General features: G+C 43.0%; 2 protein-coding genes across 2 annotated transcripts in view; one reads left to right on the forward strand and one right to left on the reverse strand.

Moving 5' to 3' along the window:
- Positions 1 to 216: 216 nt before the first annotated feature.
- On the reverse strand, positions 217 to 3,263 carry CYB5D2 (cytochrome b5 domain containing 2). Its single transcript, XM_072353602.1, has 5 exons — positions 2,981 to 3,263; positions 2,739 to 2,879; positions 2,202 to 2,388; positions 931 to 1,191; positions 217 to 383 (listed from the first exon to the last, which is right to left on the reverse strand). The coding sequence occupies exons 1-4, from the start codon at positions 3,222 to 3,224 to the stop codon at positions 978 to 980; spliced, it is 786 nt and encodes a 261-aa protein (XP_072209703.1). The 5' UTR covers positions 3,225 to 3,263; the 3' UTR covers positions 217 to 383; positions 931 to 977.
- Positions 3,264 to 3,358: 95 nt separating this feature from the next.
- The window catches only part of ZZEF1 (zinc finger ZZ-type and EF-hand domain containing 1), a 48,588-nt gene continuing 25,898 nt past the window's right edge, over positions 3,359 to 26,048 (forward strand). The window contains exons 1-26 of the mRNA XM_072353443.1: positions 3,359 to 3,880; positions 6,948 to 7,092; positions 8,106 to 8,300; positions 8,831 to 9,002; positions 9,697 to 9,896; positions 10,963 to 11,173; positions 12,551 to 12,667; positions 13,554 to 13,732; positions 14,167 to 14,265; positions 14,959 to 15,050; positions 15,964 to 16,112; positions 16,424 to 16,535; positions 17,640 to 17,855; positions 18,317 to 18,417; positions 18,717 to 18,886; positions 19,617 to 19,750; positions 20,022 to 20,092; positions 20,576 to 20,690; positions 21,308 to 21,467; positions 21,976 to 22,097; positions 22,184 to 22,294; positions 22,721 to 22,887; positions 23,594 to 23,675; positions 24,291 to 24,492; positions 25,018 to 25,166; positions 25,447 to 25,687. Of these exons, the coding sequence (XP_072209544.1) occupies positions 3,536 to 3,880; positions 6,948 to 7,092; positions 8,106 to 8,300; positions 8,831 to 9,002; positions 9,697 to 9,896; positions 10,963 to 11,173; positions 12,551 to 12,667; positions 13,554 to 13,732; positions 14,167 to 14,265; positions 14,959 to 15,050; positions 15,964 to 16,112; positions 16,424 to 16,535; positions 17,640 to 17,855; positions 18,317 to 18,417; positions 18,717 to 18,886; positions 19,617 to 19,750; positions 20,022 to 20,092; positions 20,576 to 20,690; positions 21,308 to 21,467; positions 21,976 to 22,097; positions 22,184 to 22,294; positions 22,721 to 22,887; positions 23,594 to 23,675; positions 24,291 to 24,492; positions 25,018 to 25,166; positions 25,447 to 25,687 (4,057 nt within the window). The 5' untranslated portion in view covers positions 3,359 to 3,535. The remainder of the gene's footprint in view (positions 3,881 to 6,947; positions 7,093 to 8,105; positions 8,301 to 8,830; positions 9,003 to 9,696; positions 9,897 to 10,962; positions 11,174 to 12,550; positions 12,668 to 13,553; positions 13,733 to 14,166; positions 14,266 to 14,958; positions 15,051 to 15,963; positions 16,113 to 16,423; positions 16,536 to 17,639; positions 17,856 to 18,316; positions 18,418 to 18,716; positions 18,887 to 19,616; positions 19,751 to 20,021; positions 20,093 to 20,575; positions 20,691 to 21,307; positions 21,468 to 21,975; positions 22,098 to 22,183; positions 22,295 to 22,720; positions 22,888 to 23,593; positions 23,676 to 24,290; positions 24,493 to 25,017; positions 25,167 to 25,446; positions 25,688 to 26,048) is intronic.

Raw genomic sequence — 26,048 nt, forward strand, 5'->3', positions numbered from 1 at the left:
CCTGCATTCACAGCCCACAGCCCCCTTGGTCCTTTTCAGCCCTAAAAGTGCTAAGATTTGCTTTGCTCTTCCGGGACTTACAAAATGGAATGGATGATGACAGCTGTAATAAAGCACATGAATCCTCTTCAAGTGAGCTGGGCTTTGTGAGGGTGTATCAAGGTTATAGTCTGATGGACACATAACAAATGGGAGATAATGAACCAGAATGGAAACAGGCAAATTATATCAGGATGGTCATTGTGTATCTAGATTTTATTATCGCCTAGTTCAGGCTGCAGGGCTGGGCAGCTTTAAAGTAGTGAATCACAAACAAGGATGGTGAGGTTAACTCCAAGCAGCAATCCTCATAGGCGGCGTCCACTATCTTCTATGCTCAGTATCTAATACAAACATGAAATAAGGAAATGCAGCTCTGACCTTTGCCTTCCATGGATCTGATAAGCAGAGCTTGTGTATGAACTGCACGAGTTTCTGGATGCAGCTGTAGGAGAAAGTCAGGCTTCTCCCTGCTGCCTTTACGCTCTTCAGAGCAAAGCAGTTGCCTGGGAAGGAGCAGCAGCAATAAGCAGACCAGGTGACTCTGGAGGACTGTGCATAAACTGAAGTCAGCAATGCTGCTGCAATTCTGGCTTGCTGCCTTAAAGCACAACACACCACCGAGCACAGAAACATTTCCTGACTGTACAAGAAACACATTTTGAAGTAGAGCTCAGGCTGTGCATCTTACAGTCTGTCACCAGCTGTACAAATACTGTGAGGTAAGAAGCACTAAGAAAAACTGCCGCTTTCTTAGCCAGTAATTATCACTTGGCTGGAGTGTTTGTTTCATCTTCTTCCATCTCCACATGTTAAAAGTCACAGAACGTGGAACTGCCGTCGCTCCCTTTGCACAAACAAATGGGAGACAACGCAGCTGGAATTGCTCACCTAAGCACAGCGAGTCACTGAGCCCTTCTGGCTGCCTCAGCTCAGTGTCACGTGCTGAGGATGCACTGCTCAGCCTGCGGGTGGCAGCCGTCGTATTCCTGCAGGTGGGGGTTATCCAGGTCACCTCTGTCGCTGTGCTGGGCTGAGCCCTGATGTCCCCAAGGGGGGCCGCTGGTTCTCACACACACACAGTGGCTTCCCCTCGAGCCAGGCCTGTACAGCTTCCGGGGCACACCAGTCCAGTCTCTGTTCACTCCCCCACTAAGAATGGAGAATTTAAATGAATTACAATTCAAACACTGAATTCAGAGCCATGAAACGCTTCTGAAGAATACAGAATCACCAGGTACAGAACAGTAACGGCGCGTGTTACTGAGACAGACTTTGCTCCCAACATCCCACTGCCTTCTGATGCCGACTGATCAGCTGAAACCTGTGGCTTGAACTTGGTTTTACCAGCGCAGCTACATGCCCTGACCCATCTGAGAGCAACCAACTTCTGCTGCTTCTATTAAGGGAAAAGGAATCGTGGCTGTATGTAGCACAGAGCGGCTAATGGAAAAATGCCTTTTTTGGGGTAGCTAATAGCTCACAGATGAGTTCCTGTTGTCTTCTGTGAACAGTGATATCGAGAACTAGGGCGAAAGCAAAGAAAAATAAAGGTCTCCATGTATTTCACAGTGTCTCTTTATGGGCCAAGTCCCGTCTGTTCCCCTACCTACTGTCTTTTATTAAGCCTGTAAACTCGTACATGAGAGACTACCACATAACACCCAGCCTGCAAACAAGCTCATTCTCACATAGGAGCACAAGCAAGGTGCACAATGCTGGCATGCCTTACCCAAACATTTCCCAGTGCACTCTGTGACATGGTTTCAGCTTTAAACAAAGTGGTCCCTAATCCCAGAGAGGTACGTAACTAAATAGAGTAAGTAGGAAACGGCTGTTCAAAGATCAAACTTATTTTTGTGCGGTTTGAAGAGAGAACTCCCCCTCTGCTGCCTCCCACTGGAAGACAGTTACCATCCCAGCGTGCTCCTGCAGGCTGTATGGAGTCTATTAGCCGTGGCTGAACCAGCAGAGGGAACTAATTCACACAGCAACAGCTAAACCTGGTGCAGTGGAGGAAGGTGTTGGTGGTGCTCCTGGTGGGCTGGCTTAAGGCACAGCCTCAAGAATGCAGACAGAAGGGACTGTGTCTGCTCAAACAGAGGAGCAGAAATGCCCTACTCCAAAGGGCCCAAGTATGACCGCAGGAAAGCAGTACTTACCTCTGCTTGGAGCACCAGAACCGGCTGCCCTTGGCAGAGCTCCACTCAGAGTTACAGGGTGGAAACTGCTCCTTCCACTGATCGCTTTCTGCTTTGAACTTCAGCCCTTCCTCGATCGCAGCCTCAGCCTGCCTTAAGGCCTCTGTCGGTGCCCCATTTTCATCATAGAATCTGCCCACCAGCTTCCCTTGGAGAGAAGAAGATCAATTAAGACTGCGTTATTTCCAAGCCAGGAGCAGGCTGCCCAGAGACGCGGCAGAGTCTCCTTTTCTAGAGATATTCACGACCTGCCTGGATGCTTTCCTGTGTAACCTACTGCAGGGAACCTGCTTTAGCTGGGGCGTGGATTTGATTATTGCCAGAGATCGTTTCCAACCCCTACGACTCTGATCCTGTAACGCTCAGCTCTAGGACTTACACTCAGCATCCATACCCTCATAGTACATACCCACATAGTATATATCCACATAGTACATACCCACATAGTACATACCCACATAGTACATACCCACAGTAACACACACGGCAGCCACTTACCCACATAGGCATAGTTGGTGCTATAGAAGGCCAGCCAGCTCTGGATGGTGAGCATCTCTGCAGGCGACAACGCAGACACATCATCCACCAGCCCTGACGGGGTGAAGTCTCCAGTTGCAAACGCTCTGCTGGCATCTCTCCCTGTGGCAGACAAAGGGCCCGTCACCCCTCTCAGACCCCAGGGTGCCCCCAGAGACCCCTCAGCGCCTCAACCTCAGGCTCCTGACACCTCGCCCACTCACCTGCCAGGCCGCTGTAGGCCCCGCCAGGGCCGTAGTGCCTGCTGCCGGGCTGCACATCGAAGACGCGGCCCAGAAGGGCGAGGTAGAGGCCGGGGTCTCCAGGCGACCCGCGGTGCCGCCCCAGCTCGGCAGCGCTCAGCAGGCGGCCCCGGGGCTGCAGCCAGGAGCGGGGATCGAACCCGCGGCCCAGCAGCCAGGCGACGCCGAGGCACAGCACGGAAACCACTACCGCACCCCGCCGCATGGCGCCGCCGCGTTGTTTTTTTTTTTTTACGACGGTTTCGCGACAGCGCGGCGCTTGACGGCAGCGTGGCGGGAGAGACGCGTACAGCTCCGCGCCGCTTTACGGCGGGCGTCGTAAAAGGGAGGGGCGGGGCTTCGCGGGGCCGGGCGTCGCTTGGCGGCAGTGTGGCGCGGCGGCCGCCGGCCGGGCGCTGACAGGTGCTGCGGGCGGGAAGCTGCTGACTAAGCCGGGCCGGGCGGAGGCGGAGGGAGGAGGAAGGAGCCGGAGCGCACAGCGGGTCTCGCCCGGCGTCCGGCCGCAGCTCCGCGCTCATGGGGACGGCGGCGAGTCGCAGCAGCGAGGAGGAGGAGGAAGGAGCCGAGGAAGGCGTGGAGGCGGCGGCTCAGCCCGGAGATCCGTTCCCGGCCGCCAGCCCGGCCCCGCCGCTGCCGCCCGCGGAGGTGCTGCTGGAGCAGGCCCGGCTGCGCGAGGCCACGGCGCGGCTGAGGGAAGCGGCGCTGCCGGAGTCGTTGGTGTCGCGGCATCACGGCGCCCTGGTGCGTTGGTTGGAGGAGCGGCTGAGCCGCGGCGACGAGGCCGTGAGCCTGGAGCAGTTCTGCGAGGTGCTGGAGAGCGTGTCCCGGCTGACGGCAGGATCCCGCGGCGAGAGCGAGGAGGTGAGTGAGAGCGGAGCGAGAGCGGAGCGGGGACAGGGGCAGCGCCCGGCGGCCTCCTGAGCGCGGCCGGCCCCGCCCGCAGCCGCGGCCCGGAAGGGACAGAGCCGAGCGGCAGCGCAGGGAGCGGCTGCGGTGGTGCCCGGTAACCACGAGAAGGAGCGGCCCGGTGCGATGTCTGCCCCGTCGGGGCCGTCAGTGCGAGGCGCAGCTGCGGGCAGCTCCTCTGGGATGGCTGTAATGGGAGTTTGCCGTGCTTGGTTTTATTGTTTCTCTCTCAAACCGGCAGTGAAGCCGCCCAGCACTCATCCTGTGGCATCCCGGTGCGCGGTGGGTGTCTGTGCGAGCTGGGTAGGGAAGGAGGGTTGAGGCCTCAGTGGTAGGAGGGAGCACGGTTTCCTTTCAGTTCTGCAGAGGAGCTGGAACCCGGAGCACAAACTGCAGCGCTGCTCTTTGTGCCCCGCTCTAGAGCTGGACCCCAGAATGCCTTTGGCTGTGGCCAAAGCTGTTTGCTCAGGCAGTGCCCGGCCTCCCCGGTGTCTCCCTTCAGCCTTTCTATGGCTCCCGAGTGGCAGGATAAGTCGGGAAGCTGACCTTTGAGTTGCATGTGTGCTCCTAGAAATGAGTCAGTGCTGACATAGTAACCAGCCGCTGGGAGCCGGGAGGAGGTTGGTGCTGTCATACAGGCCGTGTGTTGGTTCCAGGCTGCTTCACACAGCTGGAATGCTGCCTCTGGATTTACCCCTAGGATCATAAATCATTAAGGCTGGAGAATACCACTAAAATCACTGAGTCCGACCATCAACCCATCCCCACTGTGCCCACTAACCTCAGTGCCAAGTCCAATTTCTTCCCAAGAGCCAATAACCAACACTTATTAATCTCTCACAAGTCAGAGAGTGATATCAGTACACTGGGATTCTCTCTGTCAATACAAGCGACCGAGTTTTGCAGGCTGAAGAATTACTTTGGGGATTGCAATTCCACATCTTCCTCTGCATGACAAGCGTGGTTTATTTTGCACATTGTAGGAAATGAGGAACAAGCCTGTCATAGGATTTGTGCTGGGACGGGGCTGTGGTCACAGCTTGGCTGTGCTGCTGCCGTGTGGGGATGTTGGGATGTGTGTGGGAAACCTTCATTCATTGTTCCTGCAGGATGTGAGGTGGCCAGGATCTGCCTTCTGACATTGAGGTGTTTGTGGGTGACAGGAGGTTTCCACTTTGTGGCACTTAAAGAGTTCTACCTGGCACACATTAACTTCTCACCTCCCATTAAGTTGTTCTGCTCTCAGGCTGGGGAACACACTTGTTAAATGCTTTATGGGCAAAAGGAACCTCTGTCTATTGGCTAGTTAGATTAATCCTTTCTTAAGGTTGGTACCGCCCTGTGCACAGCAGTGTGGCAGAGGAAACTGCCAATGCTTAATGCTCAAACAGCACTGAAGTTACACTGAGCAGACAGAAATAGCTGTAGACTTTTGGGGTCGCTGAGATGATAGATCTGCTGAGGTCAGAGGAAGGGTTTAAAAAGGAAAGCTGCATTAACATGCAGAGAAAGCGTCAATGTGGTAATCTCTACATGCATGCAGGTGTCAGATGTTGGCTTAAAGCAGTGCTTGGCAGCCCCAGCCTTATCCCATGCAATGCTGATTCTCACTGGTAGCATCCCAGAGCTTGCTTGCTTCATGGGTTAGTGATTATACAGTGTGACCCCAGACAGGGCAGGAAAAGTCATGTAGCTTGGTGCAGAGCTGTGCCTTCATTTGTTTTGGCACTGGATCTGTTTGTTAAAACGAATTCCCTCTATTGTCCTCAAGCAAAGGCCTGAGCTCTGCTTGGGGAGCTTCCCCTGCCCGGCAGCTGCCATGTATGCTGTGAGGAGCACGCAGTGGAGCTGCCAGCAGAACTCAGCTGTGAGCTCACACGTGGACCTGCTGAGCCCAGCTTCAGCTCCGCACAACTGCCACCACAGCTTCAGCCAGCTCAGACGTCGTGCTTCAGCTCGGGTGCCTTCTGAGGACTTTGCTCTCATTCGGTGCTGTAATTATGCCACGGTTAATTGGCAGGTTATTTTAATCGAGTCATCTCAGATTGTTTCTCTCTAGGATATTGCTTTTATAATGGTACATTGGGTTTGAGAATCAGGACCAAACGAGTCTCGAGTGTGGGCTTCTTCCTGAGCTGTGTGCTTGTTGGGTATGTGGGCTGCTGGGTGGTGTGCTGCTGTAGCTGAGTGTGGGATACGTTTATACTAGGGTAAAAAATAAAGAAATCTGGCAGTGTTTCGCTTCAGGAAGAAAATTTCTACCTGGTTTCATTCTTTCCATAAATACTTTGGTAAACTGTTTGAAACTGGAGTTCAGTGCAGAAGGGCAGATGATGGAAGGGAACAAACGTCAAAAAATGTAGTTCTGAGTATTTTTCTTTTTTAGATAAAGGAAATATCATGGGATCATAGAATGGGTTGGAAAGAACCATTAAGCTCCCCTGCTATAGGCAGGAACACCTCCCATTACACCAGGTTGCCCACAGCCCCATCCAGCCTGGCCTTGGGTGCTTCCAGGGAGGGGGCATCCACAGCCTCTGGGCAACCCGTGCCAGTGCATCACCACCATCACAGTAAAGAATATCTTCCTAATAGCTAGTCTAGAAATACGTAAAACCTGAAAGGATGCGGCCCTAATGAGTGATGCATTGTAGTGCTTTTAGAACAAACTTGCCATTTAATGGAAGAGGGTTTTTCACGTTCTTTCATGAGCACCTTCTTTGCAGTTGCAGATGTTGGGTGGATGGATAGTGCTGATTCACTGGTATGGATGATGTGCTGTCTCCACCTAAGTGTAGCTATGGTTGGCTTTAATAGGAATGCAATGCAAATGCCTTAAAACCTGCAGAAGACTGCAGATTTCAACCAGGCTATGCTTGCTGTTGTCATAAATTCAGTGCTGCTGGAAACAGACCTTTTTGGTTTAATGACATTGTAATGTTCCATTATAACTAAGGTTTACATGAAATATGTTGAAGCAGAGATGCTGAAATAAAGGTTCTTTTTTTTTCCTCCTTGTCAGGCTTTTGCACAATTTGATGCTGAAGGAGATGGCACCGTAGATGTGGAGAATATGCTGGAGGCTCTGAAGAATTCCAGTGGAGCTAATCTTCAAGGGGAGCTGAGCCATGTCATCAGGCAACTGCAGGCTTGTTCACTCGTTCCAGGTATGGGGGAAGCAGGGAACAAATGGTTTCCCAAGTCCTGCCCTGTGTAAGGAGCGCTGCTTCAGTGTCCTGCTTTGGTAGCGTTTCCTGTCCTAATCTTCTCAAGCCTCTACTCCAAGCTGTTCTCACTGCACTCCCATAATGACGTTCAGCTAAAACACTTCAATAAGTGACCAATGTTTTCTCTGTCTGGTTGTTATCCTCGTTTCGTTTTTCTTAGAGACAGAACAAAGTTTCTTGCAGAGTTTTGGTAAAGCAGACACAGTCTTATACTTGATAGCTAGGAGAATAAATCCTCTGCTGAGTCTGCTTGAGGTGGTGAGTCACACTCGTTATTTAGGTCTTGGAGTCCCACCGAAACTTATTTGGAATTTGGTAGCTTTTATTTTGGAAAATGGCAGTTTTTGGAATGTGTGTTCTGGGATAAGGATCAGTTGCTGTCTTTCCTCCCGAGCTTTTAATGATAAGTGGCTAAAGGGGATTTTCCTTAGAGGATTGGGCAAGAAGTGTTAGAACTGACTAACAGATAAGCCATCAGGAAGTACTTAGGGAGTATTGTTTGATACATCTAAGTGTGTTGTGGTGCAGAATGCCACTGAAGCTGAAGTCTCTTATGTAGATGGTGGAAAGCATTAGGCACCTCTTTGGGAATGATCCACAGGTCCAAAGGGAGATGCCTAGTTTAGCTCCAGGTGAGTGATGTGAGAACACCAGCTCTAGGCCAAGCAGGTCTGTTTCACCTTGATAATGAGGATAAGGGTTTTGAACTTCTGGACTGCAGAGTATGCCTAAGAACTAAGATACCTGGTGATTGTTCTGAGCTCTTTTGGACATCTCAAGTAACTCACAGGTTATTTGTTTGACCTTTCCACAGCCCTGCTGTAGTTACTTCGTATGGTGGAATATAGTTCCCATATTGGCTTTTGTGCTTAATGAGCATTTATAGAGGAGAACAATGTGGGCTCGCTCAAGTCAGGTGCTGCAATAAAGAAAGGAATAATGTCTCTTTCTAGGTTTTATAGATATATTTTCCGAGTCTAAAGAGCGCCTTGGCCTTCATGCTTCAATGATCCTGAAGTTCTTGCACCGGAATCGAATTTCCAGTACTGCCATCCCATACCCAGTGCTGGAATACTTCAACAACATCTGCATGATGCGGTCTTCTGTTCTGAAGGATTCCTTAGATCGACTTCTCCTAAAAGAGAAAGGTTTGTCGTGGGGTTTTTTCCCCCTATTTTTTTCCTTTCCAGAATGGCTGTGTAACCACAGCTTGAAGGAGTGTTTCCAGACAAGTGGAAATGCTTCCTTTAATCTTTGACAGGCGTGACATTTAATGAAGTTGATCTTTATTGAAATGGATCAAGTTATTTAGGGAAACAGTTGGTTTTGTCTGTTCTCTGGCATAGCTGGATTGAGGTTTTCTCCATCGTATGTTACTTTCTCCCATTATATTTTTGTACTTGGGCATAAAACTACTAAAGTAGTGATGGGACCAATGGGTGAAGGAGGCTGCTGGACGCAGTTATGGTTGGTATTTTCATACTTCAAGTGGTAGATTATGATTATTGTGACTTCATCTGCAACAAAACTCTGCTGCACTTTATTTTCTGTCAGGAACTCTTCTCCAGGAACTTTGTTCTGTGCCAACAAGTTAAGTTACGTGAGATTGTAATAAGAGTAAAGCAGTTTGTAAAAATGAGCAAAAGAAAGAGGGTTATTTCTTATTCTTTTCCCCCAGAATACCCCAGTGACTTGAATGGTAACGAGGAGTCGGACAAGCTGAAGTCTGTCACAAAGTGCTATACTCACATAGAAACCTCATCCAATTCTGCTGATATTGACAAGATGACAAATGGGGAAACGACGTCCTTCTGGCAGTCTGACGGCAGTGCTCGCTCCCATTGGATACGGTGAGTGCCCCAGCAGCATGCAGCTGAGCCTCAGGTTTGTCAGTTCTTTGGTCTTACAGCCAGTGGGGTGAGGCTGAAGGTGCTGGAATTACTGAGTGGCAGGTGACTCTATTTGAAAGCTTGTATTGTGAAGCTTAATGGCCTAATGTGGCTTGTAAAGGCCATGCATCTTTTGTGTTGATGCGTGTGCTTCTTTAGCTAACTTTCCAACCCATGTTAGAGATGCTGTGGTTAGTGCAGGAATTGAAGTGCTTTGCCACCACATAGGCAGTTATTTCTCCTCGGAACAAACGGTGATTTCTGGTAGACTGTAGAATCATAGAATGGTTTGGATTGAAATGGACCTGAAGGATCATCTCGTTCCAAACCCCTGCTGTGGGCAGGGACACCTCCCACTACACCAGGCTGCTCACTGCCCCATCTGGCATGGCCTTGAACTCCTGCAGGGAGGAGGCACCCACAGCCTCTCTGGGCAACCTGTTCCAGTGTCTCACCACCCTCACAGTGAAGGATTGCTTCCTAATCTACCCTCTTCCAGTTTATAGCCATTACCCCTTGTTCTCTCGCTACGTGCCCTTGTAAAAATTCCGTCCCCAGCTTTCCTATAAAACTGGAAACTGGGTGAGGCTTCGCTAAAAGTGCAACTCTTGTTGAATCTTCTATTTCAATAAATATTTTTTTCATTGCTTTGCAGTTTAAAGATGAAACCAGATGTTGTTCTGAGACATCTGTCTATTGCGGTGGCAGCCAATGACCAGAGCTACATGCCACAGCAAGTGACAGTGGCAGTGGGAAGGAATGCCAGCAGTCTCCAGGAGGTCCGAGACGTTCACATTCCAAGCAATATCACTGGCTACGTAACACTGTTGGAAAACGCTAACATTAGTCAGATGTGTGAGTCAATAAAGATACCATTGGTATATTGTTCTGTTGCTTTTCCTGAAGGTGAAAGTTTGGGTAGGTCGTAGAGTGATGTGTTGCAATGTCAGTTATTAGAGCAGAAACTGTTGACCTTGCTGTTGAGGCAGATAAATTGTTCTAATTGTAGTTTAATTTCTAGGCTCTAAGAGAGTCTTTGAGTCCTTCTTGTGGTGTCTGTAGCTGGGGTTAAGGGTTGAAGAGCTAGAATGATGAAAACGCAGCTTCAGCCTTTATGTTTGACGACATCAGGCAGTGTTAAAATATCTTTGCTTGCAGAGGGAAAGCATATGTTAGATAATGATATCTTAGCAGAGAAAACTGTATCTGGCAGGCTATTTTTTTTGTATCTGAAGAGTCAGTCAGATGATTTTTGCAGAGCAGGTTTTATGCTGAGGATTTCTAAGCAGTGTTATTTTTAAGAACAGTGGATCTGTGGTTGCTGCATCCTAAGCAACCAGAGAAAAAGCTGCTCCTTCTTAAGATGGTTTGGGAAGCCTCAGAAGTTTTGTTCCTTCACCTCGGATGCTTTTCAGTATGACAAAGTTTCACTGTCACAGAGGCAGGCCACAAGTATTGTTCCTCATGAGTAACTAAGAGGATGTTATCCTTACAAAATGATAAAAACTTTATAATTCTACCCACTTTTATATGGAACTTTAAAAGCCTGCACTTAGGCTTTATTCGTTTTTCTTACTTTCCCCATCCTCTCCTGACCCAAGATACTTCCTGTGTGTGTAAGTAAAAAGGTACAATTAGTACTGCTGAAGTAATAGTTAATCTCTTTCTAAGCTTGAACTTCTAATTTCTATAGGAAGTAGTGAATCACATAAGCCATTTCAAAAGCTGAATTTATGAAATGATAGAGTTTGTAGTTACAAAGAAACATACATGTGCTAGTTGTCCTTATGTGAGAGTAATCTGCTATGTTTGCTCTGTTTTCTCTGCGTTGTTGCAGTAATTGTTTTAAGTACTGGGATTCTTCTAAGTCTCATCCAGGAGAAGAAATAGAAAAGATGTTTTGTTTTTTTTGCTTCGACAGATGTTCAGATAAACATCAAGCGTTGCCTTAGTGATGGATGTGACACTAGAATCCATGGACTCAGGGCAGTTGGTTATCAAAGAGTTAAGAAGGTGGGCGTCTCAGTCTGCGATGCTTCAGCTATCTGGTATTGGTCTCTGCTGACCTCTCTGGTAACAGCTTCCATGGAAACCAATCCAGCCTTTGTTCACACTATATTGCAAAATACTCAGTAAGTACCAAACTTCCTGGTTGTGTTTTTGTGGCTACTTCTAGTTTCTGTGAACTGATTTGCCTTGTGTAACTGATTTCCACTCCCTCCATTAAGATATTTAAACATCCCTTTATCTACCACATTGCTTAAATTTTTATGTTTCACCTTCATCCTCTTGCACATACCGGAACAAATATCATTCTTGTACGGTATTGCAGCTAGTCCAATTGTTAAGCCACAACTGACTGGACTCCAAAAATTACGGGTTTCACTTATCTTTGCCTTGCAATGTTTTCAGGGAGCCTAGAATTAAATAGCTCTCTTTTTTTAACTTCACTGATTACAAATATGGGACAACTTCCACTTATGAATGGAGCTTAATTTAGCTTCTTTTTCACCAGTTTTGCTTCTGTAATGCCTTGCTGTTCATTGCAGGGGAATACAGCCGGGTGTATGCAATATTACTGCAGATGCTTTGTGGTCATTGGCTGCTTTCTGTGTAACGTTTCCTTGTTTGACTGCCAAACGCTTCTGCCCGATGACTTGAAGGATTGGAATTGTAATAACATCTCTACACACCCATGTCAGCTTTTATAGAGCTTAGTTAGCGTGATACCACCCTGTTTAAGAGCACCGCTGTCATTAGCTAATGAATACTGTAGGCTGAAGTCCATTAATGCTATCTTTAATTGCAAACTTTTAAACTTTATATATGCTCATGTCTATTTGAGGAGTGTTCGTGGTTACTTGACTATAGTTCATCATTTCTACACAGTTTAGCTTTGCTAAAGCCAAAGGCCTGCAGTTTTGCTATAGCTTTGTTATTTGTCTGCTCAAGACTTACGTTTCTAATGAGGCCTGAAAACAGCTATTTAAAAATAAAGCATTCAAACATAGCAGTGTTTGGAGTTCTGAAGTCAAAAACCAAACTTAGGTGGGCTTTGATGCGAGCTGTTGGAACTCCAGTTTTCAGGGGTTATTACTTTATCTTAGGAAATTGAACAAAAAAATAACGTTCAAATCATTTTGGAAGAGTTTTAAATCAGTTTTCCCCTTGTTAACGGGCTCTTGCTCGATTCTAGAACTACTTAAAGGTTATATTCAGACAGCAGGCTATTTCTGATTCTGTCACAGACTTAATTCAAAACACCTTGCTTTATTTCTCATTAAATCTGAGATTGAGACTGATACTTCAAGGTTACTCAACAATAACTGAACTTTTCCCAGCTGCAGCGCAATTTTGTTTTAACTTTGAACGGATTATCTGTGTAAATAGGTTCTTCCTGCATTCAGAAGCTACTTGTAGGGAGCTACTTCCAAAAAGCATGAAGAACCAAATGTCTGCTTTCTTTGATTGCCTGGTTTTCTGAAGTTATGTTCCATCCTTCTTGCTAGGAGAGCCCTGCAGCACATGCCACCTCTGTCTCTGACACCGAGCTCTACAGATTTTTCCAACTTCTTGTCTCCAAATGTTTTGCAAGAAGTAGACAGCTTCCTCATAAGAATAACAAGGTGAGATCGTGTTTAATGTATTCTGACCAACATGGAAAATGGTTTAGAAGAATTTGTATAGGAAATGTCTGATTTCTTTCTTACCTGCTATTTTCCTTTTTTACTGACTTGGAAACTTCAAAGGTTTTGAGAAAGTGACGCCTTAGGTTTTGTGTGTGAGCATTATTTAGTTAGAAGCCAAGCATCTGTCCTGCTGTCTTTTGGTTTTAAATGTAGCGTAATTTAATGTTACGATGATTTGCAGTGGCTTCAAATGGGGCTGGAGGGACTTTGATCAAGAAGAAAATTCAGCTCCTGGTAATTGCAAAGGTCAAAGACTGCTTCTGATTGCATGATCCTGTATGGTGACGAAGCACTGAGGGCAATCGTTAGCAGGACTGCTGATAATAGGGAAAAGGAAGTAGAGTTGAGATAGCTGTTGGCTGACAGTAGTTCAGCTGGTGCTCCTGATTAGCCTGGGCCCTGATATTAAAGGGAATGTGGATTTTGCTGTTTGAGAAAACCATTCATTTGCAGAGATTGCTGCAAAGCATACGTCCATGAAAGCAGTGTCCATCAGTGCAGGCCATTCAGGCAGTGTTTACTGCTCATCTGGGAGATACTGGAGTGTCCAAAGGGACAAATTCAGGTCTTGGGTTCCCTCCTGGCAACTGGATCTGCACAGAGCAGGGTGTTCTGTTAATCTGCAGAACTCTCTGTACAGTACCAGATGCTTATTGCAGCAACTCTAACAAGCCACGGAGCTGCTGGATTTTATACTTATGTGCTTTAAAGAGTTCTCCAATTAGGTTACCATATAAGAAACCAGTTACCACATCTTAAAACTGTGCTTGCTGCACTTGTCCTGAGTTGTTTTTTTTCCTCTGCTTTTCTTTCCTCTCCCCAGTTGTTGTACTACTCCAGACGTTGAACTTACGCTCTTGGCCTTTGCCTTAGCCAGGGGGAGTGTTGCTAAAGTGATAAGCTCCCTATGTACAATCACTGATCATCTGGACACTCCATACAAGGCTTCATCACTTATCGCTTCTATGGCAACAGTTAGACAGAACCTGCTGTATAAATATGGTAAATGAATGATTGTTGGATTTTTTTACTGTATGTACTTATGATAATGTACAGCTTTCTCAATTGTTTTACTTGTTATCTTGCTGGCATTTGGAATTATGTAAGTTGTCCTAGTTAATGACTCTTACCAAGAGGGCAGAGCCTGTAAAGGTGAACTACCCCAAGAATTCATGATTTTGCAAGCTTGCTGTGATCTAAGAACTGAACCAGGTGGCATCATCTTGAGAGAGGGAACATGAACTGTGTGACCCCTTTCCCGAGGTGATGTTAGTGTTTGTATAGTATTAAATCAGCAGATTTTATTTTCCTTTTATTCTTCCATTAACACGTGTTTTTGGGTGCTTAGCCTCAGCATATTACCTCTCTTGCAAACACACGCATGTATACAGCTTTATGTTTTAGGTATTTATAAACCCAATCTTTTTCTTGTTTAGGAAAGCCATTACGACTAACTTTGCAAGCGTGTGATGTAAAAGGGAAAGAAGATAAATCAGGGCCCGAAAACCTCCTTGTAGAGCCATGGACTGGGGATGGTAAGAGCCTGCACTTGAAATACAGAACTTCAACCAGATGTACAGGCTGTTAACAAAGTGCTGTTGCACTACTCAGTAGTTTTGTGGTACGGAAGATCTGTTTAAAAACAAACAAAAAAACCCCTGATATATAGATCTGTTTTACAGCAAAGTGAGTATCTCAGGAACCACTTTGTTGTCAAAACAACGGTAACAAAAATGGTGTCATTTTGGGGAGAATTATTGATACTGTATGGCAGTAAGCAATAAGCTGTCACAACAGATTGACACCAGGGCCCGTTTTGTGGCTTGAAGTCATAAATCATTCACTGCTGGTTTCTCAAGTATTGATGGAGAGCTTTGGAACAAATCACTGACGTTTCTTCTTACTGCTCGTACCTATTAATTCTCCTTCCAAGTATGTTTTATAGGATGTTCTTATGTACTGGACACACTGGGGAGAAAGAGATTTGTAGTTTTCAGCCTCCTTTTGAACTGAAATGCCACAACCTTTCTGTGTACTGTCTTATGTGGTGCTATTTGTAAACGAAAGCTGTTACGACAGCAAATCTGGCACACTCTAACTACGTTTTTTACCCCTTTGGATACTCGTGCATATGGTTTGAGTTTATTTTCTTTAGTTATATTGTGGACAGTCTTCTGATGTTTTATAGCAGTCCTTCTAGCCTCACTCTGTTCTCATTGCTCCTTTAGGTTTTCTTACTGAAACTGGGAAGACCAGAGCAAGTATCATTCTTTCTACTGGAACTGAATCTTCATTTCAAGTGACACAAATTAGAATAAAGGTACAGGTTTTTTTCTTTTCCCCTAATGGTAGAGTTGAGGTAGATTAATTTTTTGTATCAGCTGTAAATTTAAATTCATTCTATTGTGGAGTTTTACATTTGCATGAGTCACAGGGAGCTGGAGGAAAAAGAGATCTGAAGTTATTTCAAGGTGCCACAAGCTTTTGTCTGTGTCTTGTACTGTTCTCAAGCCAGTGAGTTTTAGGGGCAGTGCATGAATTTGTTAGATCATGTTCCTGATATTCAGCATAATTCTTCTACTCTGAGTTGGAAGTTTCAAGGTACAGCTTGTGAGTTCACATTGACTGGGGGGTTTTTCAAAATCTTTTCAGAGATATCGGTGCAGTTTGAGCATTAGGGGTGGTTTTATCTGATGTAAAAACAAGATCTTGTGATTAAATCTCATGGCCAGAAGAAAACTTCAGCGAGATTTCTACAGCTGATTTTATTTAAGGCAAATGAATAATTAAATTGCTGGAACATGGATGCATTTTTCCAGTGTCCAAGAGAATTAAGCAGGAATGGACTTCTGGCAAGCAAATTCTAACTGGGGTTGGACCAGAGACTCAATTTTGTCATTAGGATACAATTATTATTTTTTTTAATGTATACCAAAATAAGAATGAGGCATAATATGTGGACATATCATTTTTAGTGTACTCGCAGAGTGGTAACTGTAGCAAGCATTAACCATACACATATGTGAGCCTTATTTTGGGGTTCAGTGGATTACAAGAACTTCCATAAGACTTTCCTAAAACATGATCTTTTTCTTTAGGTTAAAAATGATTCCAGAGCTCAGAATTGTCAGTATTTAGTTGCTTTCTGTAATGGTTATTATTTTCCTGTGAAAACAATGCCTTACTTTATCAAAAGGTTTTCTTTCTACATTGCTCTGGATGTATTCCCTTAGGTCCGAAGAGGTGCCATTGGGGCGCAGTGTGGGCTGGTGTTTGCTTACAACAGCACTTCAGAAAAGTTCCATGCAGAGGAACACTTCAAAAGATTTGAAAGCTATGACAAATGGAAGCTGAAGGAGTTCAAACAGTTCTTGAAAAGCAGGTACAGGGTCACTCTGATCAGTCCCAAATAAGTGTTACATTAGATCTTTTTGCAATGACACTTGAGCTGCTGAGAATTGCTCCAAATGACTTATTAACGATACATTATTTTGGGGTCTTAATGAGCCTCAATTTGATGTGTTTGAGGAAATACATACACTGCTGTTGATTTCAACCACTTGATTTAAAAACCTGTTTAGATTTCTTTAGGTGCAAAAGTTTCTGTTTCCTCTTTCTCCTCTTCGCAGCCATAACGTGCTAACACTATTTTGGTGGCATATCTACAACTTTGATCTGTTCTTCTGTGTATAGGAGTAGTAGTTCCTCTGATGAGCTGGGAGATGATGATCCCATTGGCTGGTTTGAAGTGGAAGAAGAGTGGGATGAGGTGGATGTCAAAATGCAGCAATGCAGAGTTGCCCAAGTAAGAAACCATGAGAATCCATTACCTGCTCACAGTGAGCAGAAGTTCCTGTCTGAGCTTTGTTGTTATATGTATGAATTAAACATAATTGTCTGTGCAAGGTGAGCTCTTCTGAGTTGGAGTAAAAGCCAAATGGCTTCTTGCTGAAAGGATGGTTTGACTTTTATTCTCCGAGTTACTATTTTTCTCTGTATGCACACCTATATAGCTATAGTTAAATGGTGCTTCAGGATTTAAGTTAATGCAGAATTGTGATAATGTACAGATAACTAGTTTTATGATGTTTTTTGAGCAATAGTGTGCTTATTGCTTTAATTTACTATTTTCAGTTACCTATTTTATATTTAATTCTACTTATTAAAATGTGCAATTATTATATGTTCATTAATGACATAGACATACATTTGTTTAACTAGATATTTAGTTAAAATACCTCATATCTTAAGAACTGCATAGTTACAGTATTTATTCTTCGTGAACCACTTTCTTCAAGTCCTGTTTTAGAGTCTAAGGGTTCTATGGTTTACATAGGAAGCTTTGCTTTTCAGCTTCATTTACTTTGGAGTAAGAATAGTTCCCCATACTTTCTTTGGACTGTAGAAATTAATGGAGGTAGTGATAGGACTTCTCTAAAGTCATCCTCACTTGTTAACAGGTTCTGTTGTTGTTTGTGTAATGTAGTCCCTAGGACTTCTGAGTGAGTGGAATTACAAAGGCCATTTGGATGACAGGACTTGATGTTCCTCTCAGCATTACACTTTGTATCTTACTATAGCTGTAATGCATTAAACTGTCTTTTAGATATGACATGCTGATGCTCTTCTTGCTTTTAAATGCAGATGATGATTTTTCTACTGTAGAACCCAGGAAATAATAGTGAATTAACCAACTTTGTAGATGCATGCAGAGGTCACAGAACCATCACTGTGGCTTCTTGAGGTTCCAAGCTTAGCCTGAATCCCAAGCTCATTATTTTTAATCAGGGAACAAGGCTTGCCTCTCTCCTGACCCACCTTCTACATATATGCACTGATACCTTGTAAAAGCCAAGTTTCATCTTAACTTTTAAAACCAAACTTTGTGCTGTGTTCTACATCCTTCTAGTACTTAATGATTAAGTTCCTGTGCACAAGACAAGACACAGCAGAACGGCTTGGAGTGCAGGGCCTGAATGTTCTTGGGTATCTCCGGCCTGTGCGAGAGGAACCCAGCAGGAGCATGCACTGCTTGCAGTGCAAGAAGACAGATGATGAGACAGTTTGTGGCACAACTCTTCTCCTGAAGACGCTTCATTTCATCCAGCAGCTTGCACAGGACCTGGTATTTTTGCTTCTTTGTTGTGTTTAAGCATGTATTTTCCTTGCTGAAAGTAATAAGGCTATGCTAACAGTGCTAATGAATAGATGGAGGTGTAATAATTATTAGAACCATGCCTTGGAAGAAGAAATGGTCTCTAGAAAAAGACTTTATATTGTGTTTGCCGATGTTTACTGGTGATAAGCGTACCTGAAGAGAATTAAAAAACATCTTTGAGCACCAATTTTGAAATAGAAAGACATGGGAAGAGGAAAGATTCTCTAATTTGTAGCTCCGTGAAGGGGAAGGTTGTAGCCAAAATCATCAGAATAGCTCTGAATGTGAGAGAAAACTTAGAATGGGACTCATGGTAGATGCAAAAGTAGAGCAAACTAGGCTGTGTTAACACCAGTGCTTGGAAATCTGCTTCTTGTAAATGTGTTCCGCATGGAGTTAAAATTCTGCATTTTCTTTGCCTTTTTAAGGTTCAACAGAAGGAGAGTGGATTAAAATGCAAGTCATATTTAGATTTCACAGACCTTGATTTACAGCTGTTCTGGAACTTTTACAATAAACTTCACCAAAAGTAAGTTGCATCTGTGTTGTGTGACAAAGCACTGTGTATGTGTTTAATTAAAACACAATTATTCTTTTTCCCCTCAAGTAAATCGTTCACATAAATAACGTTATCTTTCTCCTGCCATATGTGTTTTTATCTATAATGTTGCTGAGAAGATTGAGATGTAGATAAATTTAGCTGATAGCTGTACTTTTTTTGGCTGTGCTGTCATGTATCTATCTGAGATCATAGCATTATTTACTTTGTATTAAAAGAGCTTCTCCTTCTCTAGTTTTTGCTTCTGTTTGTTTTATGTTCTATTACAGCCCAAGGGAAGAGTGCATCTTTGCTCAAACACTACTATTGCAGCTGCTCCAGAGCTGTTTCTCTGTACTCACTGAAGACAATAAAACTTCTAAACCTCAAGAAACTTTTCAGAGCAAAACACCTGGTCACGCAAAAGCTGCAGAAGATCTTTACAGACACTTGTGTGAAGGTAATTTACATTGGCTATATCAACTCTTCTGGCTTACAAGTGTATTGAAATAGTAAGAATTTGGGAAAATACATTTATTTCTAAAGACATAAAGAACCAGGAGGGGGTGTGATACTTTGGATCACACCTGATCCAAAGTAATGATGATCGAGTAATGATGATCCAAAGTAATAATAAGCACACCTGATCCAGCTGTAATGATACTGAAGTTCATTTAATTCAGATATTTCATATATGAAGTAAATATATATAAGCATATGTATATTAACATATATAAATGTTCTTAGAAGGAGCTTGTAACATTTACATAAGCATGAAAGAGTCTGGAGCCAGTAAAAAGAGTGGTAACTACACACTAGATTTCATTGGAGACAGGGTTGAACCCTCTTTATTTAAGTACGTGTTTTTTGCTAATTAGCTGACAGTCTCCTGAAAAGCAAGGTAAAGAAACAAGTTGACAAAGAATCTGTCACATCTTGAATGCTTTATTAGCTGTGGTGGTTGTCAAGCCTTAATGTTCCTAGAATTAATTTATTCAACAAGTAAATATCTCCTTTGAGAAATCATTCTGATGGAAGTCAAAATGTTTTTGCTCATTTTCTTCTATGAGTATAGTATGAGATTGCGAAGACTTGAAGTTGTGCAAAGCATTAAAAACACGGTTGAATCAAATGTGTTTAATGAAATACTAATTTAAACTTACCATTTTCTTTCCTTTTTTTATGAGCAGTGGTGGATAAGGAGGACACTAACTTCATGCCAGTTAAAATGCTGAAGCAGGAAGTTAAGAACACCTTACTCAGCGGCGCAGCAATCTTCTTCCCAGACAGACAAACCAGGAGAAACCAGCTCTTTGCCATGATGGTAAACTATCAAATGAGAAATAGGTTGTTTACTGCCTGTTTGCTTTATGAAGAAAGCAGCAATCTGGGCTCTTGTTGTCACATATAACGTATATACTTTGTCCCATTGGACTAAAAATGATTTTTCCTTTGCCTCTTTTTACCGTCCTCCCACCTTGTAGCTATTCTGCTTTTATGCTGCCAAAAATGAATAGTGAAGTACAGAAATGATAACTCTTCCTCATAGAGGAGGGATATGGTACACATCATAAAAGTAAACCTTTTTCTTCTAGAAAAACATCACAGAGCAAGAACATAAGCAATCTGTACATCTTGCCTTCAGATCCTTGTGTACCCACTTCAGGTAAGGAGTCTTGAAACTGAAAATAATGATGATACCTCTCACTTGTTAATAAAATCATATTCAATCCTTGTTATAAATGTAATGGAATTGTTATTAATGAAATGGAAAATAATTATCCTAAATAGTCGACTGACTTTGCTTTAGAAAGGAGAATACTGCAGTTGTGATATTTATTAACTATATAAAATATATATATAAAATATCCAAGCTAACTGTTGATGCTGAAATCACAGAATGCTGCTCATGGTTTTGTGCTAACCTATCATTTATTCATTGATTTTTAAGGGACTGTTTGGATTCTTTGTTCATCACGGCAATTTAATCAATTTGGATTTGTGAGAACCCTTTTCATGAGAACCTTCTTTTTTAATAGTAGTGGTTCGGTAGGATCTCTCCAGGTTAATCCTCATCACAAGGATAATTACATTTGTATTTTGGATCTATGTGTTGTTTTTGGTGAGTAAGAAGGTCTTTGTTTTGTAGTGATCAAGATCCAGGTGGACTCTTATTATTACCAGAGAAGGGAGTTTCTGCAAATTTTGACATAAGTGAAGTGCTGTCAGTCATGGATACCCTTCTACTGGTGGCAGCAAGAGAGGTAAGAGTTTTTGCACTGTTCCTACTTCTTCGCTGGGATTTCTGTCCGTGTTCACACTCAAGCTGCATGCAGATGATGTGTTCTTAAAGAAAGTATTTTCTCATGCTTCTGGATAAAGCTATTAATGTCTATTGAAGTGTGTAGGGTTAGGTCTTCCAACCGACTGAAATGCTTTCCTTTCAGCATTAATATTTCATAATAGGAAGGTAAGTAATGAATAAGGTAAGGGTGGCTTTCGGTATCATTTAAGAGAATATATGTCATCCTATGAATGCTAGGGAGCGTAAAGAGTCATCCCATGTTGTGAGGTTAGAATTGGTCATGCATTTAGGGGAGGTGTAAATGGAGGTGTAAATTTACATATGCAGGAAAAGTGTGCTGAGAACATAGAGTGATTCATGTGTAGCTGCTTCTAGCTAAAATTATGATTTATCAAAACAAAGTGCATTACTTGCTTCATGGAGTTACACAGCTTTGTGATAATAGATGCTATTTGCCAGATGCGTTTAATCCTTTATTTGGGAAGAGTGGGCTGATAATGTCAGTCATGGCTAACTTAATACACAGTGTGTCATTCTGCAGCAGAAGAGATATCCATTTGTTCTGTTACTTTACAGTGTGAAATGATGATGCTGGATGTTGCGCAGCAGGAGAGTGGCACGGTCCTGTCTTCCCTATTCTGGTCTGTTCAGGGCAGCCTCCTTTCATGGTGTTACCTGCAGCTCAAGGGGAGCGATAGCACAGCCAAGGATCTTGCTGTAGAAATACTAAAAAACTGTAAGTGATGGGGTTGAATACAGGGTTAAAGGTGACATAACACAGGGTTTTTCAGTGTGATTTAACAAATAGCATAGGAAGGGTTCACCAGCAAGGAGCCTGGAATCTCCTTGTGGAAGGAATTTTTGGCAGTATGGTATGGTTGTATGCTTATGATATGATGAAGAATTTTAGGTGTACTGATAAAATTATGTTGGAAGAATCTTCAGAAAACACTCCGGTATGTTTGGAGACTCAACTGTTGAAAGAAGAAAAAAAGCTTTTACAGACATTGATTTGAACACTTTGGCTTTTTTTATGTGTCCCTTATTTCGATAAACTCATTTGTTTTGTAGTCTGTGTTTTCCAAGGTGTTTGTGATAGCTCAAAGAAAGAAATTACATAGGGGTGTTCTACTACAGCATCTTTCCAGGCCAAGTATTCAATGGAAATGTCATGTCTGGAATTCTGTGTGAAATCACTTCTTGTTTATGTTATTTGTGTTTCTTTTTGTTTTCCCTCTCTCTAGATGTGGGCCAGTTCCTGACAAATATCAGAATGATTTTGCAGTCACTTTTATCCCAGTATAGTGGCAAAACAATAGTAGAAAAAATAAGTAATTCTGTATTTGCTATGGCAACTCGTCAGCTGGTAAGTGAATATTGGAGTTCTGTACTACACCTGGGTAGCGTGGCTACTGTTACGTGTGTTTTAATGACAGCTCTGTTTTCCTTCAGGTCATCTTCTTGTTGGATTTTTGCACTTTAGACATTCCATATTGTACTCTGCTACAGGAATTCAGCACTTTGGTAGAACCACTGAAACAGCTTTGTTGTGAGCCTCATAAGGTAACTAAAGATACAGTTCCAACCCGTGAGCATCTACTTCTTCCAAATTTTGTTAATGCTTTTGAACATTTTTTCTTGATAGGAACTCTTGTCAGATTTTCTGATGTTCAAAAAGTGACTTTTTTAGTGCTTGTTTTAAAGTCTGTGTGTTTAAATGCTGTTTAATTGTACCACAGTCATGCAGTGCTTTACAAAACACAAAATAAACCAAACAAGTACAGCAAAACATAAAGAAAATTGCAAGAAAGACATAGGAAACTCGGGTCTGTTGTTGAGAATTTTGAAAGGACATGGAAAACATTGACAAGTAATGGAAGAACTGGAAATACATCTTCTGATATGGAAGTTGTATGTACATCTGGCAACTTGAATGAATAGACACAATCTAGTGTGATTTTTTTAATGCTTTACATTTTCATTATACAGATGGAAATTGAAAGCTGGCAGCAAGAACAGCCTGTCGTATTGCGAACGTGGACGGTGGAATCTCCTCATAACTATGAAAATAATTGCCACGAGGTCTCAGTCTTCCTGTGCCATGGGGCATCTTACTTTGAGGTGGAATTTGATGAAAAATGTGAAACTGAAAGGAGGTAATTTAATCTTGTGCAGTGCTGAATTCTAATGGCTGTGTGAGGATTCCAGTGTGCATCTGCAGAGGATGAAGTCATGCTCCACTGTGCAAAGAGTACTTCTCTCGCTCCAAGAAAGCCATTTCAATTTCTTCATTATCCTGCTTACCATGCAGGATGTCATTCTGAATGTCTTAATCTTGTGCTGAAAGGCACCTCTCCTCACAATTGAGCAGGCAAGCTGTTTGTATGACTCTCTGAACCTTGCTTGCTTTAATCTATCTTGCAATGTTACATTGACCACTACAACTTATGAAGTTTCTAATTGTGCTATTTACTTCACCATCTTTAGGCAAAACTGCTGCGTTTTTCGTTTATATTTTTGTTTTTTGGGGTTGTTGTTGTGAGGTTTGTTGTTGTTTTTTGTAACATACCAGGTTACTGTTGTCTTAAGATATATGCCAGGTGTTAAAACTGGTACCCGTTACCAACTCGGAAGGGTTGGGAAAGTTCTACAGGAGAAGCAGGTCTGTCTTTTCTGAAACTGCTGCACTGAAGCATGAAATAAATTCCTCAGCAGTCACATGGAGCAATGGAGCTGTACTTCTGTAAGATGTGGTGGGGTACTTGGACCTTGAGGTGATGGACGTGTGGAAATCCACAAAGAAATGTTTTCCCCAAGAATTTACGAAGTAAATTTGGAAGTAACCAGTTGTAATTTCCACAGGTATGATTACCTGGAGTTTACTGATGCCAGGGGTGCAAAAACTCGTTACGATACAAAGGTTGGCACTGAGAAGTGGCCCAAGGTGAGCACCTTTACAATTCTGAACCAAATGATAGATCTAATCTTTGGAAATTCTTGTGATTTTTTGTGGAAAAGCTGCTGTCTAAAATCATGTCTGCTTGTGTGATTAGTCCCCGTCAAAGATGGGGGCAGGAGGGGGAAGAAAGTCTATAATGATGCAAGTAAAGGAGTGAATGAGCAAAAAATCCTGGTTTCTTCCTGTAATCAAAGGAGCAATTCGTCATAATTGGAAGTAATAATCATATTTGATTACAATTAACTACATGGGTAAAATTTGACTTTGGCACTTTGCCTTTGCAACTTTTAGCATCATGAGATGAGCTTGATGCTTCCTGTGGCTTTCTCTGATGACACCTGCTCAAATGGGATGCTTCTGTATTGTTGTTTTATGGCATCAACTTCAAAAGCTCGATCATCTATAAAATATCATATTAAGATATTGATTAAGGAATCTCGCTGGCTTATACTATGGGGTTCTCATTCATGTGGTGGGGAAATTAAATCCATTATGCAGAAAACAATATTGAAAAACCGCAGTTGCTGAAGGAAATTCATTACCCTGATACGTCTTCCTGTCATGTACATTTGGCAAAATGACTGTTTTGTTGCTCTGTAGAAAGTGACCTTTAAGGCTGGCCCACGGCTGCAGTTTCTCTTTCACTCTGACAGCAGTAATAATGAGTGGGGCTACAAGTTCACCGTCACTGCTTTCGGCCTCCCCGATGTTGCTGTTTCTTGGGGCTTGGATTTACAGCTTCTAGTGTGCCGGCTGATGGGGCGCTTGGCTTCCCGAAGCATGGCTCTGAAATCTCTACGAGGTGAGTGCACATCATACCTCCTGAGGTTGTGGTGCCACGTGGTACCTTTCCTTTCACAGCTGTTTCCTAGTGCTGTGATATGACCCGTTGGTGGAGGTAAGATAGAGCCAGAAAACTGGGAAAAAGAAAATACAGAGCATAGAGCAGGAATTTCAGGGGTTTGAAATGTTGAATGGGAACATCTGGCATTGATTTAAATTTGAATTCACAACCTAAGATTGGCTAACTCCAGAAGTAGAGCACGCTTAGGTGCCATGCCTCAAGTACTGTGTTGGGCAAGTGGAAGTCCATTCATAATGTGAGATACTGTCATACTGATGCTGTCATTGTAGTAAAAGTACATCTATTTTCTGCACCATAGTAGAGAAATGGAAGTTGGAGAATGTTGTTCAATTACCTGTTCAGTCTTTTGATTGTTATTATTTTTAATTCTGTGAATGTTGAACTTTTATGAACTAATGAAAATATTATTTTCATGCACGTGACTGCTGAGTAACTGGAGTGTCTGTTCTGGATTTCTTGCAGAGCTAGGTAGTGAAGCAGATTTGCCCCCTTTGAAAGTAACATCAGTTCTTAATTCTCCATTGTGGAAACCTGTCTTCAGGCATCAGATGTGTCCTGAGGCAGAGCCAGGAGCCAGTGAAACCAGCAGAGGACACCAAGATAAAAAAGAGGTACTTAAGTCCCTGCTTTTGTTTTATTGGCTTGAAATCTTTAGGTGTCATACAGCTTCATCCGAACTTGAACAAGAATGCATGGGCTATTTATGCTGTTGTGCTACAGTTGTTACTTTTTGCATCAGATGTTTTAAATATCAGAGAGAAACTGTTGTTCTGTGCCCTTTAATTAGTTTCCAACTTGCAGTCTTATAGTGCAAATTTCCCTACTGTAGAAACAATCCACAACAATTTTCTACACCATATTGAAGTAAATGTGTTCTGATGTTCCTTTCAGGCTAGGAGCTCTCATCAGGATGACTGCCGTAACTTTCTAATCGACTTTGCCAAATCGGATCCTGCCCAGGATTTCAGTGGGCAAAAGTCTGAACTTTTCAAGGGTCTTGTACAGACATGCAGGAAACAGGCCCCAAAGGCAGACGCAGTTGCTGGTTCTACTGTTGATCGAGCTGTGAACTCAACGTTTGCTGCTTTGGTGTATCTCACTCCAGCTTTATATGAGAAGCTTCAGAAATATGGTAACTAACATTAGACTTAATAATGAAGATTTAACGTTTGTGAGAGGCTGTCTTACAGTTCAGGCTATAAGCTTTGAAAAAATCAGTTGTATTTGAAGTATTGCATAATAAGGTGTTACTTGGTTTTGAAGGCTTTCACTGTAGGAGAAGCTGAGCACCTTCATTTCCTGTCACATACTTCAGGCTAAACATCTTCTTTTGTGAGCTTTAAAGTTATGTGTAAAAATGATTGACGTAAAGACTGACTCAGTGACTAAAGGGGGGGTTACAGCCTTCAGTCACTTTGTCTGTCTGACAGTTGATATTTTCTGTGTAAGTCTGAAAACTGTGGTAACTCAGGAGTATTTTAATGAGTAGGTAA

Source organism: Excalfactoria chinensis, chromosome 19, assembly GCF_039878825.1.
Source record: "Excalfactoria chinensis isolate bCotChi1 chromosome 19, bCotChi1.hap2, whole genome shotgun sequence".
In the NCBI taxonomy this organism is placed as follows: Eukaryota; Metazoa; Chordata; class Aves; order Galliformes; family Phasianidae; genus Excalfactoria; species Excalfactoria chinensis.